General features: G+C 66.3%; 2 protein-coding genes across 2 annotated transcripts; both read left to right on the forward strand.

Moving 5' to 3' along the window:
- Positions 1 to 7,504: 7,504 nt before the first annotated feature.
- AJM1 (apical junction component 1 homolog) lies at positions 7,505 to 10,812 on the forward strand. The gene has a single exon (XM_042835843.1). It carries the CDS (start codon positions 7,546 to 7,548, stop codon positions 10,801 to 10,803), a length of 3,258 nt encoding a protein of 1,085 aa, XP_042691777.1. The 5' UTR covers positions 7,505 to 7,545; the 3' UTR covers positions 10,804 to 10,812.
- A 758-nt stretch (positions 10,813 to 11,570) lies between these two features.
- On the forward strand, positions 11,571 to 13,242 carry PHPT1 (phosphohistidine phosphatase 1). The gene is made up of 3 exons (XM_042835827.1): positions 11,571 to 11,739; positions 11,964 to 12,088; positions 12,778 to 13,242. Exons 1-3 carry the CDS (start codon positions 11,586 to 11,588, stop codon positions 12,868 to 12,870), a joined length of 372 nt encoding a protein of 123 aa, XP_042691761.1. The 5' UTR covers positions 11,571 to 11,585; the 3' UTR covers positions 12,871 to 13,242.
- The last annotated feature ends 209 nt before the right edge of the window (positions 13,243 to 13,451 follow it).

Below are 13,451 nucleotides of genomic sequence, written 5' to 3' on the forward strand. Positions count from 1 at the left end.
CACGAGTTTCTCTCTCACCTGGGCCAGATTTGTCAGCCAGCAGGAGCCTCTCTGCTCCCTGCAGCTCGGGCTCAGTGTCAGCACAGGGAGCTGCGACAGCAGCAAGCAGGGATGAGTCACAGTGTTCTAAAATCCTCTTCTAAAAGAGAAGCAGAGGCGGGAGCTCTCCTCACATTAGAGCCCAAGGAGGGGATGTGGCACGTCTTGGCTTTGGGAGCAAGGCCAGAGCCATCCCTCCCCCTGATGTGGGTAAAGTGGGAAAGTGGAAGGGAACAGGAGCAAGAAGGCACTTCTTAGACTTCTGCTTCTCCCTTTTTCAAGAAATGCTGAACTGTTTGGGCTACAGTGTGGTGTAATCCAGTTCTGGCATCAGGAGTGAAGGGAGAAAGAAATAGGCCTTGTCTGAGTTGGTCTTACCCATACCCAGCCTTTGGAATAAGCTAAATATAAGGAGTGTGTGTACGTGCCTGTCACCACAGGGAAGCTTCTGCAGGATCACACTGATGAATATGGTTCCTCTGAGCAGCTCGAGAGGTACCAGTGGATTTGCTTTGGGGTCTGTATTAAAAAAAAAAAAAAAAAAAAAAAGACCTGGAGCCTGAAGAGACATCTTACAATGTCTCAGTTGGTACTGAGAGGAGGGAGAAGTGCAAATCCATCGCTGTCTGTGGCCTGCTGCTGCTGAAGGCCGGCGGGCAGCTGGTGTAGCTGCTGCTCTGGGGTGTGGGGGGCTGCGTGCCCCGCATTTATTTGGGGGAGCATTCGTGGCCATCTCCTCCCTGGGGAGGCACAGCAGGACGGTCAGCAGCTGCTGTCGCTGTTGGCAGTCCGTGTGTGTGATGTGCTGCAGCTCTTGGGATGGGACCAAGGTGAAGTCGTGCTCAGAGCAGGCAGACGGGTGTCGGTCTGTCGGTCTGCCCATGTGCCGGCAGTGCCGCAGTGCAGCCGCGTGGCCATGGGTGGCTGCGCCCACCCTGCAGCCCTGGGCAAAGCCTGCATGGTCCTTCTTAAGCCCGAGTCTTGGTGCAGGTGCCCGGCCCTGCTTGCCAAAGCTCTCGCTGGTGTTAATCTGTTGGTGGCTGTCACAGAACTCATCCCTGCAAGAGAACCGAGCTGCTCAGTGCTGCTGCTGAGCTGAAGGCCCGGCTCCTTGCCTGACCTGTGCTTTGCTCCATCTCCTTGCCAAAATACCAGGTAGAAAAATAGCACAGGACAGACGGACTGCTCCTGGCAGCTCCCATGCCTGCAGGCCAGCTCCACTACCAACGTCCTTGCAGGAAACTGTGCTGCTGCCTCCAGGCTGAGGAGCTCTCTGATAATTGCTGTCCACTTTTATTCTTGGCCAGTTTATGCTTATTTGTTCCTTTGCCAGCACTGCTGGTTGGGTGCTGCTGCCCCAGCCCTGTGTGGCAGTGCTACGTGTGCCATCCTTGCTGTGCTTCCAGCTGGCCTTGGCACCGCTTCTGCTTTGAGTTCATCTTTCTGAGGCTGTCAGTCCAGATCAGGTTGTGCCAGGGCTCATACTGACTGCTTCCCATCTAATGCATCTCCTGCAGCATCCTGCGTGGTGCAGGCCTTGTTCACAGCCGTACCTTGCTGCAGGCTTGCAGGTGGCACTTGGTCATTCCCCAAGAGACATGAAAAGGGCCAAGTGTGAGGAGTGTGGTGCTGCCGTGCTTCGGGGCGCTCAGTTTCACTCTATTTCTCTTGTTCTTGTAAGGTTGTAAGATTTTCCCCTGGCTTGCCAAGGCCTGGGGTGGGAATTTGCTTCCTTCCCCCCAGCAGTGAGTGTGAAATGGTTACTGAAGCTCGGGTGCTGCCTGCGGTGGGGCTCTGTTCCTCGCCAGCCCCTGCTGCTCACCCAACCTTCTGCGCTGCCCCGCGCTCACCAATGCGGGTCCTGGGGAAATCCCGCAGTAGGATGGGCTTAGGGACCGGTTGCTGTAACCTAGCAACAGCCTCCATCGCGGTATAATGTGATTAATCCGGAGTTGGCTCCGTCTGCTGCTTGAAGACACCGGGACACGTGGCTGAGCCTTTTTAACTTGCGGCTTTGCCTCCAAAGCCGTCCTCCCGCACCGCAGGCTGCAGATGTGTGCCGGGCACAGCCAGCGCCCCGAGCTGCGCTCAGCCCTTCCCAGGGCGGCTGCTGAGCGCGGAGCTCCAACCCAGCGCTGCACCCACAGCCGCAGCTCGGCCCAAGGAGCGCTGCGGGGCCGCTGGCCGATGCCCGGGTTGGTGCGGCGCGGAAGAGGCCAGGACAGCGCTCGGGGTTCAGCCGGGAGCTGTTATCTGTGCGCGCGTGTGCCCGAATCGCGGCTCCCGGAGCATCCCGGGGCTCGCGGAGACCTCCGGAGAAACACGGGCCATGAAACGTGCAAAGGAGCAGCCGGAGCAGAACGCAGCCCCGGAGCGATGGTTTGCTCTTCGGTCCCGCTCCTCAGGGCACCCGGCAGCGGTGCTGAGCCGGCAGCGCCACGGGCTCGGGCATCGGGGAACGATGCGCTGAAATAAAGGCAGCGGTGCGGGGTCGCGGCCGCAGCGCAAACCCCGCCCGGAGCTCGGCACGAAGCTGACCCGAGAGCTTCTGCAGCGTGAGGCGGCGGCGCCCCCTGACCAACCCCGCTGGAGCCGTCGCGCCCCGCGTCCCCGTTCCGTCACCCCGCGGCACGACCGCGGTGACAGCGGCTGCGGCCCCGGGCCGCGCTCACGGCTCTGCCGCTCCCCGTCCCGCGGCCGTGCGGCGCCGCTCTCTCTGCCACGGGCGGTCCCGAACCCTCGGGGGCGGTTCGTGCCGCCTGGGCCCGGGGTTGCGAGGGCAGCCCTTGGCGGTGTCTCGGCCCCAAACCCGCCTGACGCGTTCCGGGTTTCGTCCCTCTGCGGCGGCCGCAGGGCGCTTCCCCGGGTCCCGCATCGTTTGGGCGGCTCCCGCGGATTTCGCTTCGCTTCGTGCCCGGCTCCCAGCCGCGCTGCCCGGAGCTTTGCCCCCCGCCCCGTGCCCGTGCTGAGTCCGTGCGAGCGCTGCCCCGAGCGATGCGATGAGCCGCGTCGGGACTCGGCGCTGGCGCGGGGCCGGCAACAGACGGGGAGCAGATGGAGCAGCGCGGAGGGGTCGGGGGCGGCCGAAAACGAGCGTTGCGTCCCGCAGGGAGGAAAATGGAAGCGCCGGGGTGGGGACCGAGCACCGGGCACTCCGGGTTGCTGCCCGCGGCGAGATGGGGCTGTGCGGTCCCCTCCCGTACTGCGCTCCCGGGGCTCAGCGCCAGCAGCTCTGCGCGGCAGCCCGGGGACACGGAGTCGCTGCGTCCGCGTCGTCACGGAGCGGGGGGGCGGGGGAGAACCGGTGGGGGCCGGGCTGGAGCCGAACGGAGCCGAACCGGGGCCGGGTGGGGAGCGGGAGGCGGTGCCGGGGGTGGTGGCCCGGTCCGGCCCGGCCCGGCCCCGGCTGGTAACTCCGCCTGCTGTATTTATGAGAAAACAAGCGGCGGCAGAGCCGGGTGGCCGCGGAAGAAGCGCCGTGCCGTGCCGAGCCCCGCCGTTCCGTTCCGCACTGTATCGGGCGGAGCCGGGCCGCGCTATGGGCATCGGGGCGGCAGCGGACCGAGCCTAACGCGGCGGCGGCGGGAATGCAGCGGGGGGTCCGCCGTGGCGGCGGGCGCGGAGCAGGTAAGGGGGGGAATGGGGCGGGTGGTCGGGGCCTTCTGCACCCCCGGGACCCCGGCAGGGCATCCCCCCGCGGCCCCCCGGGCCATTCCTACCAATCCCATCGCATCTCTTCCCATCGCATGCCCGCTATGCTTCCTCCATTCCGCCCATCTCCATCCCTTCCCCCCATGGCCCAGCGCCCTGCCCTCCTCATCCCATCGTATCGCCGGCGCCCTCTCAGGCCATCCCCATCTTCATCCTCATCTCATTCCCATCCCCATCCCACCCCCGTGCCTCCATCACCGCGCTGCACTGCCGTCTGTCCCCGGGGCCCGGCTCAGCACCTGGCGCGGCCCAGCGTCACCCGGTGCCGGTGCGCAGTGCGGGGCCACCGCCCCAGGACCGGCAGCTCTGCTTTCCCCGGCCGCGTCCCCTCGCCCAGCCGGGCACCGCATTCCGGGCAGGAAATGGGGAAAGACAATGCGGGGATGACAGTGGGCCTGGCGATGCCACCCGGCACTGTGCCCCCTGCACCAGGCTGCCCCATCTGTGTCCATCTGCGGGTGCCCCTCGGGGCGGGGAGCCCCAGGCCCGGCCCTAAAGAGGAGAACGGGCCGGGGCACACAGGGAGGGGGCATCAGCGCAACCGGGGGGTCCTTGCACGGAGCACCCGGGCCTGGGCTGCAAGTGCAGCAGGCACAGTGCACTGGTCACGCGTGCAGCATGCCTTGCACGGCGCAGGAGCACACACACAGCGTGCCCGGGGCCACAGGGCCGTGCAGTGGCAGCCAGCTCAGTGCAGTGCAGTGGCAGCATGATTGTGCTGTGAGTGCGGTGCTGCTGCAGCAGCTGCTCGGTGCGGTGCGTGTAGGCAGCGTGTTGGCGGTACAGGCGGGGGCTGAGCTGGCAGCACACCGTGAGCAGCACGCCCAGGGCGTTCTGTGTGATGGGCACAAGGGTGCAGCAATGCCCAGGGGCTGGCAGCGCGCTTGGGGCGGCGTGCGGCTGAGCCGGGTGGGCTGAAGGGCAGTGCTCAGTGCTGAGCCCGCCGTGGGCTCGGGACAGGCTGGGGGCAGCGGCACTGCACAGCCCTCGTGCCGCCTGCCTGTGCCGCGTGCAGGGAGCGACCCAATTCTCGGAGCCTCCTTCAGCCCGGGGTCTCTGCTGGCCCCAAATGCCCTCGTGCTGCTCCCTGCACGCTGCTGGAAAGGCAGTGCTGGGTCCCCCGGTGCACTGTGGGGTCACAGCTGTGGGCAGCGCTGCTGGCACACGCAGGGCAGAGGCGTCCCCCAGCAGCAGAGGTGTGAGGAGCTGCGACAAACCACAGGGGCCCTCCCCGGGAGAGGGTGCAGTGGAATGCGGGTGGTGGGTTTGCCGTGCCCCCAGAGGGTGCCATGGGTCCCATACAGGCCCCATGCAGAGAGCATCTGCAGTCCCGAAACGCTGCCAGCCGGTGGCGGCATCCTCCGGGGGATACAGGAGGAACCCAGCGGGGCTGGGGGCAGAACGGGGCTGCCGGCACCTACCAGCGGGAGGCAGGAGAGTGGGCGGGGGCAAAATCCTCTCCATGCAGAAGGGAGCAGCGACCAGTAGCACTCAGGACCCGTGGGCAGTGGGAGAGTGGCAGTGCACCTGTCTGCATACAGACACAGTCCCACACCTCGCTGCCCCCGGGACTCAGGCCACTCCTGGGGGCCCTGCTGAGTTCTGCCTGAGCGCCCACATGGGGCTGCTGTGTCACACCGGTGTCCGTCCCACCATAGACAGCCACAGCAGGACCGTCCCTGCCGTGCCCCAGATGCGCAGTGGATGCCCATGTGGCTGCTCCCCGTGCACTGCTGCAGAGCCCCCCCCCGGCCCCCTGCCGCACAGCCTCCCCACGCACCCACGCCATCCTCGCAGAGGAGGAATAATTTGGGGAAACCATGGCAACCCAGGGATGCACCACGCTGTCCCCGGGTTCCCCCGGCAGCGCGACCTCGCACAGCTCAGCGGGCGGCGTGGTGTCCGTGTGATGCAGAGCCCACATCCCTGGAGCTCTCTGTGCCCCGTGGCCCCGGCAGCCACCTGCTCTCATGGCCAGGACCCTCACACACCTCTTTTATTTTGCAGCGCTGGGATGGAGCCGCCGCGGGGCCCTCGGCCAGCTCAGCCCACCCGCCCCATCCCTGCTGCTGCTGGACCAGGTAGGACCCTGGCCAATGAGCCACGGTTCCCTGCCTGCGAGCAGCCCGACGCCGTGGGGATGGGCTGCCCGGTGCCGCTGCTGGCATCGCTGTCAGGGGCGCTGCCCTCCTGTGCCCAAGGTGCTCCAAAGGCACCTCCTGACCTTTCCAGACTGGCACCAAGCACTCCCTGGACACCAGGCTCCCCGTTCCCTTGGGCAGAGGATCCTGCCGCCTCCCACTGCCTTACTACCTTCACTCTCTCCCCAGCACCTATGTCCACTCCCAGCCCCCAGCTTAAGGACAAGACAGGGCTTTATCCAGATGGGAAATGAGGGCTACAGGACCCCCTGCCACATCCATGCATAGTCAACACTGCACCTTGCCAAATAAAGTCTGTTCCTTTTCTCCCTGAAATGCATTCCCTGTGGTCCTCTGCTTCTTGTTTAAAACAAAATGCATTCTGACTCCCTTTGAAATGCACCTTTTTGTCTCCTGCAGCAGCCTGCACAGCCCCATGCTCCCAGGCCCCCCAGCCAGGTGGTCCACGTTCTGAGTGTTAGGGCCGGGCGGCCGTACCCACCAGCAGATGGGCTGTGCTCAGTGCTGGCTGCGGGCTGCAGCTGTTCCCCCCATGCACTTTCACTGAAGATGACTGCAGAACCCACCAGGTGCCTGGCTGAGCCACCCTGCCTTCTCTCCTGCTCACCTTGGCATGCCAGCAGCACACAGCGTCCCTTTGCCACACAACTATCCCACATGCAGCCAGGGGCTCTGATCCCTGCACTGGATCTGTGCAGGGTGCACCAGTGGTGGCTCTGTGCCCGCTCTGTGCCCATCCCCTCGCTGACCCCCATCCCGCTCCTTCAGCCAGGGAGACCCGTCCTGGTGCAGGGCAGCACAGGATGTGGGAGAGGACAAAGCTGGACGGTGCTGCGTGAGCACAGCCTCTCTGGAGCTGGGTCACCCGAGCCACAGGTGATGAGGGAGCAGCTGAGGAGCTGCTGCTGCCTTCTGGGTGGGGGCATGGCCACAGCAGCCCTGCTGCGCCTGTGCCGGTCTTCATGAGCCCCGGGGAGTGCTGTGGCTGCGAGCAGCCAGAACTGCTGCCACTTCAGGGCACTCATGGGCTGTGGGTGTGCGGAGCTTTCCTGCCCATTGCAGTGGGTGCCCACAGTACCCATCTTCAGGTGATGCTCCCAGTGGTGCCCACGTGGCATGAGGGCGCACGTGGTCCTGGGAGCCCACATGGCTGCTTGGATGGTCGCAGTGCACTGCCAGAAACATCCCCACCTGCTACAGAAACTCCCTTGCTGAGTCCCCCGAGCCCTGCTCAGAGCTGCTGATGCTGCAGGAGGGTCTCTGTGTCCCAGGCCTGTCTCCAGCAGCTCGGTGCAGCAGGTAGTGGCCTTCTGCCCGTGGTGAGCAGGCACCCACAGGTGCCATGGCATTTGTGTGCCCTCTGGACAGCCAACCTCTCTGAACAGCGTTTCGATGGTTCTCCCCAGCAGGAGCAGTGCGCTAACAGCAGCGGCAGGGCAGAGACACCCCCAACCTCCCTGCTCTGAAGAGGTGGCCGAGCCCCCCTGAGCCGAGGGTGTGGGGTTTGATCCCATGCTGCCGTGGCCCCGAGCTCCTCGCCGGGATTTAGGGACCTTTCTGTTCTCTTGCAGGGCCAGCCGCCTTCCCCTGAGGCCATCTGAAGGAAGCTGGCAACAGAAGCGTCTCTTTTAAGATGACACGAACGGACCCACCTGACATCCTGGTGTCTACGGTGTACCAAGACATAAAGGTGGCCTCCGCAGCCCCCGGGGATTCCATTGTCCGCCAGCCCCTGGCGCGATGTGACGCCTCCATGTCCTCCTCCCTGCCCCGCGACCCGCAGCCCTTCAACAAACGCCACTGCCGGAGCTTCGACTTCCTCGAGTCGCTGGACGAGCCGCTGGGCGCTCCTCCAGCCATGGAGCGGCCGTGCCCGCAGCCCGGCAACCCCGAGTCCACCCCAGGGCCGCCAGGCCGGCGCGTGCCCCCCAAGCCGGACCCGTACGGCAGCAGGGCCCCACCACCGGCCAGGGAAGCTCCGCGGGGCGAGCCGAAGCGGCGGGCCCGCTCCAAGAGCGCGCCGCGGATGAAGCCCTCCTTCACGCCGGTGCCCATCGCCGTCTCGGCGTCGCCACCCCCTGCCCGGCGCGGACGCGAAGCGCTGCGGGTGGAGCGGGGGCCGCCACGTGCCGAGCCGTCGCCGCGCCGCGAGAGCCACGTGCCGCTGCGAGCGCTGGCCAACGAGGTGCATCCCATCAAGCTGCAGCCGCAGCGCAGCAGCGTCAGCCGCATCTCCCCACTCTGCGTGGGCAGCAACTGCTTTGAGGAGGGGCCGGGCGCCAAGGTGGGCACCAGCCCCCACGTCAAGTGCCGCATGGACATCAAACCGGATGAGGCGGTGTTGGTGCACACCGCGCGCAGCCTGCGGGCCGCGCAGAGCCGGCCGGAGCCGCCGCAATGGCCCCGCGCCCCTGGGGCCGCCCGCAGCCTGGCAGTACCGGGCAGCAGGCAGGTGTCCATGTCCCGCACGCCCACCCCCAGCGACTCCTACAGCGGGGACCCCCCGCTCCTGCCCTACCCCGCGGAGTACTTTGAGGCGGATCCACGGGCGCTGGCGTACCAGACGGTGCCGGTGCCGGCCTCACGGGAATTCAGGGAGTACCCCGAGAGGGGCTGCATGACCTTCTCGGCGGCCGGTGTCCCCACCAAGTTCTTCTATGCGGAGGAGCCGATGAGGTGCCCCAGCCCCGCCATGCCGCTGCGGAGCGCGGGCTACGCCAGCTACCCCTACCCTGTGCGCCACGGCCCCCCACAGCACTTCTACGTGGAGGACCCGGCCAGGGCGGGCGTGCAGACTGTGCCACCGCGGACGTTGTACGTGGAGGAGGCACGGGGCTTCCCCATGCAGGAGGCACCTGCCCACGCCTTCTACAGAGAGGAGCCCCGCTTCTACACCCCGCGCAGCACCCCCGTCAAGGCCCTGTATGCGGAGGATGCCCGGACATACCCAGCACTTGGCTCCTCAGCCAGGGTCTTCTACGCCGAGGACTACGGGAAGTACCGTGAGCGGGAGGTGCTCTCTCGAACGTGCCCCCCTCCCCGTAGCACCCAGCCCTTGCACTTCAGTGACTGGTACTGCCCCGAGCGGAGCGCGCTGCCCTACCAGAGCTTGCAGGTGTCACGCTTCGCCCCACAGCCGGCCGGGCGCGAGGCCATGCTCTCCTCCTGGCACGCCAGCTACAGCACAAACCCCCCACGGCTGGGCCGGGACAGCCAGCACTACTCCAAGTCCTGGGATAACATCCTGGCACCCGCGGCACGCAGGGAGGAGGCCCTGCAGCGCGGGCGCAGCTACGAGAACCTGCTCGTCCAGGAGCAGCACCGTGCCTTATCCCCTGACGAGCGCCGGCAGCCAGTGGTGATCAACCTGTCGAGCTCGCCCAAGCGCTACGCTGCCCTGTCCCTGTCGGAGAGCTCCATCCTCGAGCGGGTGCACAGCGACAGCGGCCGTGGCCCCCTGGGCCGTTCCTGGTACGTCACGCCAGAGATCACCATCACCGACAACGACATCCGCGCCAATGGGATGGGCCGCAGTGAGCGGCGCTCGGCCAGCTGGGACGTGCTGGATGCAGGACGGGAGCAGACGCCCTACGCTGCGCCCTACGCCCCGCAGCCCGTCCCCAAGGAGAGTGGCTCAGCGCGCCAGCGCAGCCTGGAGCAGCTGGATGAGCTCATCACCGATCTCGTCATCGACTACAAGCCGGCACCGGGCCACCGTGCAGGGGACAGAGACAGTTTGGCTGAGCAGCTCAAGAAGCTCCTGAGCAGCAGCGCGCCAGGACCACCTCGACGGGGTGAGGGGAGGAAGGTTCCCCCCAGCGTGCCTGAGAGTTTCCGGCCCACAAAGGAGCAGCCGGGTCCCAGCTCTTTTGGCGGCGCCCCGCGCCCACAGCCTTCCCCACCAGCCAGCAGCACTTTTGAGAAGCCTCTGGAGAACTGCTCGCCTGACCTGAGCGCGGAGGAGGATGACATGATGATGTGCTCCAACGCCAAGTGCCGGCGGACGGAGACCATGTTCAATGCCTGCCTCTACTTCAAGTCGTGCCACAGCTGCTACACATATTACTGTTCCCGGCACTGCCGCCGCGAGGACTGGGACACGCACAAGGAGAGCTGCGTCTACGGCCGCGTGGGCAGCGTCTGCCGCCACGTGCTGCAGTTCTGCCGGGAGAACGCCGAGGTGCACAAGGCCTTCTCGCGCATCGCCAAGGTGGGTTACCTGTCCCGCGGCCGCGGTGTGCTCTTCCTGGGCTTCCCCAACTCGGGCTCGGCTGAGAACTTCCTGCAGTTTGGGCTGGAGAGCCTGCTGATGTCCCCCACCTACCTGTCCCTGCGGGAGCTGGAGAGCTACTCGGACAACCTGGGGGAGTACGCCCGGGAGCTGCGGGAGACCGGCAACCAGTACGACCCCGACGAATGTTTCCTCTTGAATGTAACCGTGGCCGTGGCTCAAAAAGTGCCAGAGAGGCCATCTCCAAAGGTGCAGGTGCCGACGGTCAGAAAATACGCCAAGGTGGCCTTAGCCTCCTCCAGCCCCGAGAAGAAGATCCCAAAGAAGGAGAGGGATATGGAGACGTTGATCCTGACACCGCCACCCGGCACGGCGGACATCGACAAGGAGGGCGAGGAGGGCCGCAAGGCGCGGGAGGTTTGCTTCATCAACATCCAGCGGGAGCTGCGCATCCGCGGCGTCTTCCTGCGGCACGAGTTCCCGGCCGTCTACGAGCAGCTCTGCGATTTTGTGGAGAGCAACAAGCGCTTCACCCCCACCACCATTTACCCCATCGACAAAAGGACAGGCAAACAGTTCATGTGCATGATCATGGCCGCCTCCGAGCCCCGCACGCTGGACTGGGTGGCCAGCCCCAACCTCCTGGACGACATCATGTGAACGTGGCACTCGGACCCCAGCGGCCGCGCGGTCCCTCTGTAGATAGGCGTTTTCCCGGCGGGGCGGTGGGATGGGCACCCTCTGCTCCCCGGGGAGGAGGCCGAGGGTGGTGGGGGGGATTACCGGAGCCGCCGGGTGCCGGGGCGCGGCGCCAGCAGCATCCCGCGGGTCTCCACGTGCCGCACCGCAGCGCCCTGCACCCCGCTCACACCCGGGGCCCGGCGCGGCGCATCCCTCGGCCGGCACCCTCCCCTGGCGGGGCCCCGCAGAGCGCTGCTGGGCTACAGCAGATGCTGCCTGGGGGACGGCGAGGCTCCGTGGGGCCGGGTGGGAGCAGGGCTGCGTCAGATCTCTGTGCTGTGCAGTGCCGTGTCCTGAGCGTGGCACCGTGTGTGAGCCGCAGGGGCGGCCCAGAGCCGGGGCAGGGACAGGGCTGGGGGGGGACAGAGCGGGGACAGAGCCCGGCCCCGTGCCGGGCCCTACCTGGAGCAGGGCCCCGCCCTCCGACCGGCACCGCTGCCCCGTTCCGCGCGGCCGGTTGCAGCTCCGGTACCGCCGCGGGTCTCAGGGCTCGGGGCGCGGCCTGCCGCACCGCACCGCGGGACCGGCGCTGCCCCACGCCGCGCACCCACAGCTCGCAGCCCCGCGCGCACCGCCCCTGGGCTGGGCGCGGCCGGAAGGGGCGGGGCCAACACACCTTCCGCGGGGCGTGCCCCGGTGCTGATTGGCCGCGCTGCGCCGCACGCCCCGGAAGGGGCGGGGTCGCCGTCGGGGCGGGAGCGATGGCGGCGGCGGCGCTGCAGCGGGTGGCGGACGTGGATATCGACGATGGCGGCGTGTTCAAGTACGTCCTGCTGCGTGTGCGGCACCGCGCTGCCGGCGCCTCGGAGCCCGGGAAGGAGGTGGTGCGCGGGCACGGCTGGGCCGAGTACCACGGTGAGAGCCGGGCGGCGGGGCGGCGGCCGGGCGCGGTTCCTGCGGAGCGGCTGCGGGTCTCCTTTCGGCAGCGCGCTCCCGGGCTCGGCGCCCCTTCCTTCCCGTATCGCCGGGGCTTCGGGGCGCCGCGGGACGGGGCTGCGGGGATTACGGCGGGCGCGGTCCCCCCGCCGCCCCCGGCGCCGTCCCGGGGCCGCCTGACCCCGCGGTGCGCTCTCCCGCAGCCGATATCTACGACAAGGCGGCGGCCGAGCTGGAGCCGCAGGGTTTCGACTGCGAGTGCCTGGGCGGCGGCCGCATCTCCCACCAGAGCCAGGAGAAGAAGATCCACGTCTACGGGTACTCGGTGGTGAGTGGCGCTGCGGTACCGCGGAAGCGGCCCCGTGTGCGGCGCCGCTGTGAGGTGGGCTGGGGTCGGGCTGCCCCTTCGCGGGGTGGCTGGCAGTCCTGAGGCCTCGTGCCCTGCTGGCTGTGTTGGATCAGAGTGCGGCTCCTGCTTTGGTAGCTGTGGCTGTGCCCGTGCGTGTCCTGCAGCCCAGCGCAGGGTGGTGGTGGGAGGCTGAGTGCAGACCGCAGCTGAACGGCCGCTGTGCTGTGCTGGGCGTGCCTGCAGGAGCTGCAATTCCACACTACTGCCTCCACCCCCATTAGTCAGTGCTCGCCTGCTTCCCTTTGTCTGTCACTGTTCCCCTTCTCTGCTGAAGCTGTCACCTGCTCCCCAGGGATCTCAGAATGCATTCTGAAGGTGGCAGTGACACCAGCTCTGCTCCCAGTTCCCATCTCCAGGGGTTACTTTTGCTGGTGGGTAGTACTGCACTCAGATGGGAGCTGTGCTGCCTGGCAGCCTCCTCCAGGCTGAGCTGTGCATGGCCTGAGCCAGTGCTGTGCTTCAGTTGCAGCTATTCAGCTTGCACAAACGTAGGACCTGTCCTTTCTCCCAGGGCATCTGATTGCTTTGACTGACTCAGTGGCTCTCTCAGCTCTTCTGCAGGTGGTAACTGCGTGTGCTTTACTCCTGAATTCCCTTTTGTCTTGCAGGGCTTTGGGCGAGCAAATCACTCTGTAACTACAGAGAAGCTGAAAGCCAAGTATCCAGACTATGAGATCACCTGGGCAGATGAAGGCTACTGATGTGACCTGGCAAGGCAGCAGCACCAGCCCGCAGCTGGTGGGATCGCTTCCAGCACTCACAAAATGGCAGCGGGGTCTCCGTGCTCAGCAATGCCCTGAGCTCTGCTGGGCTTCTCTCTTGAACTCGCTGCACTGATGAGCTTCCATCCTCTGGGGGAACTCACCCATCTCTGCTGTCGCCACACTTCCCATGTGCCATGGACTATTCCCATCTCCCTGCCACGGAGCTGCAAAGCCTGCGGGCAAAGTCCTTACCTGGGTGAAGCTGGTGGGCGCTCGGCTTCCCCTGTGGCAAGGATTTGTCCATGTATATGTGAGAATTAAACATGTTGGGGAGCGCCGCTGGCCCTGCTTGGTTCTGTGTTAATGGCACAGCTCCTTCCTGCATGTCTGGTGCTTCCTACCAGTGGGAGAGTGTGAGGAGCGAGTCCCCAGGCTTCCAGCTCTGCAGGCGTCTGTTGGAGGCAGTGCTTTGGGACTGACAGCAGAGTGCGTGTCAGGATTACCCTTGGGAGCAGCTGCAGTCAGCGGTGTGGGCTCTGAAAATAGTGCCTGTCCTGCAGCACTGAGAGCACCGAGCA

Source organism: Centrocercus urophasianus, unplaced genomic scaffold (assembly GCF_019232065.1).
Source record: "Centrocercus urophasianus isolate 14NV4802_14NV808 unplaced genomic scaffold, USGS_Curo_1.0 seq_55, whole genome shotgun sequence".
NCBI lineage: Eukaryota > Metazoa > Chordata > Aves > Galliformes > Phasianidae > Centrocercus > Centrocercus urophasianus.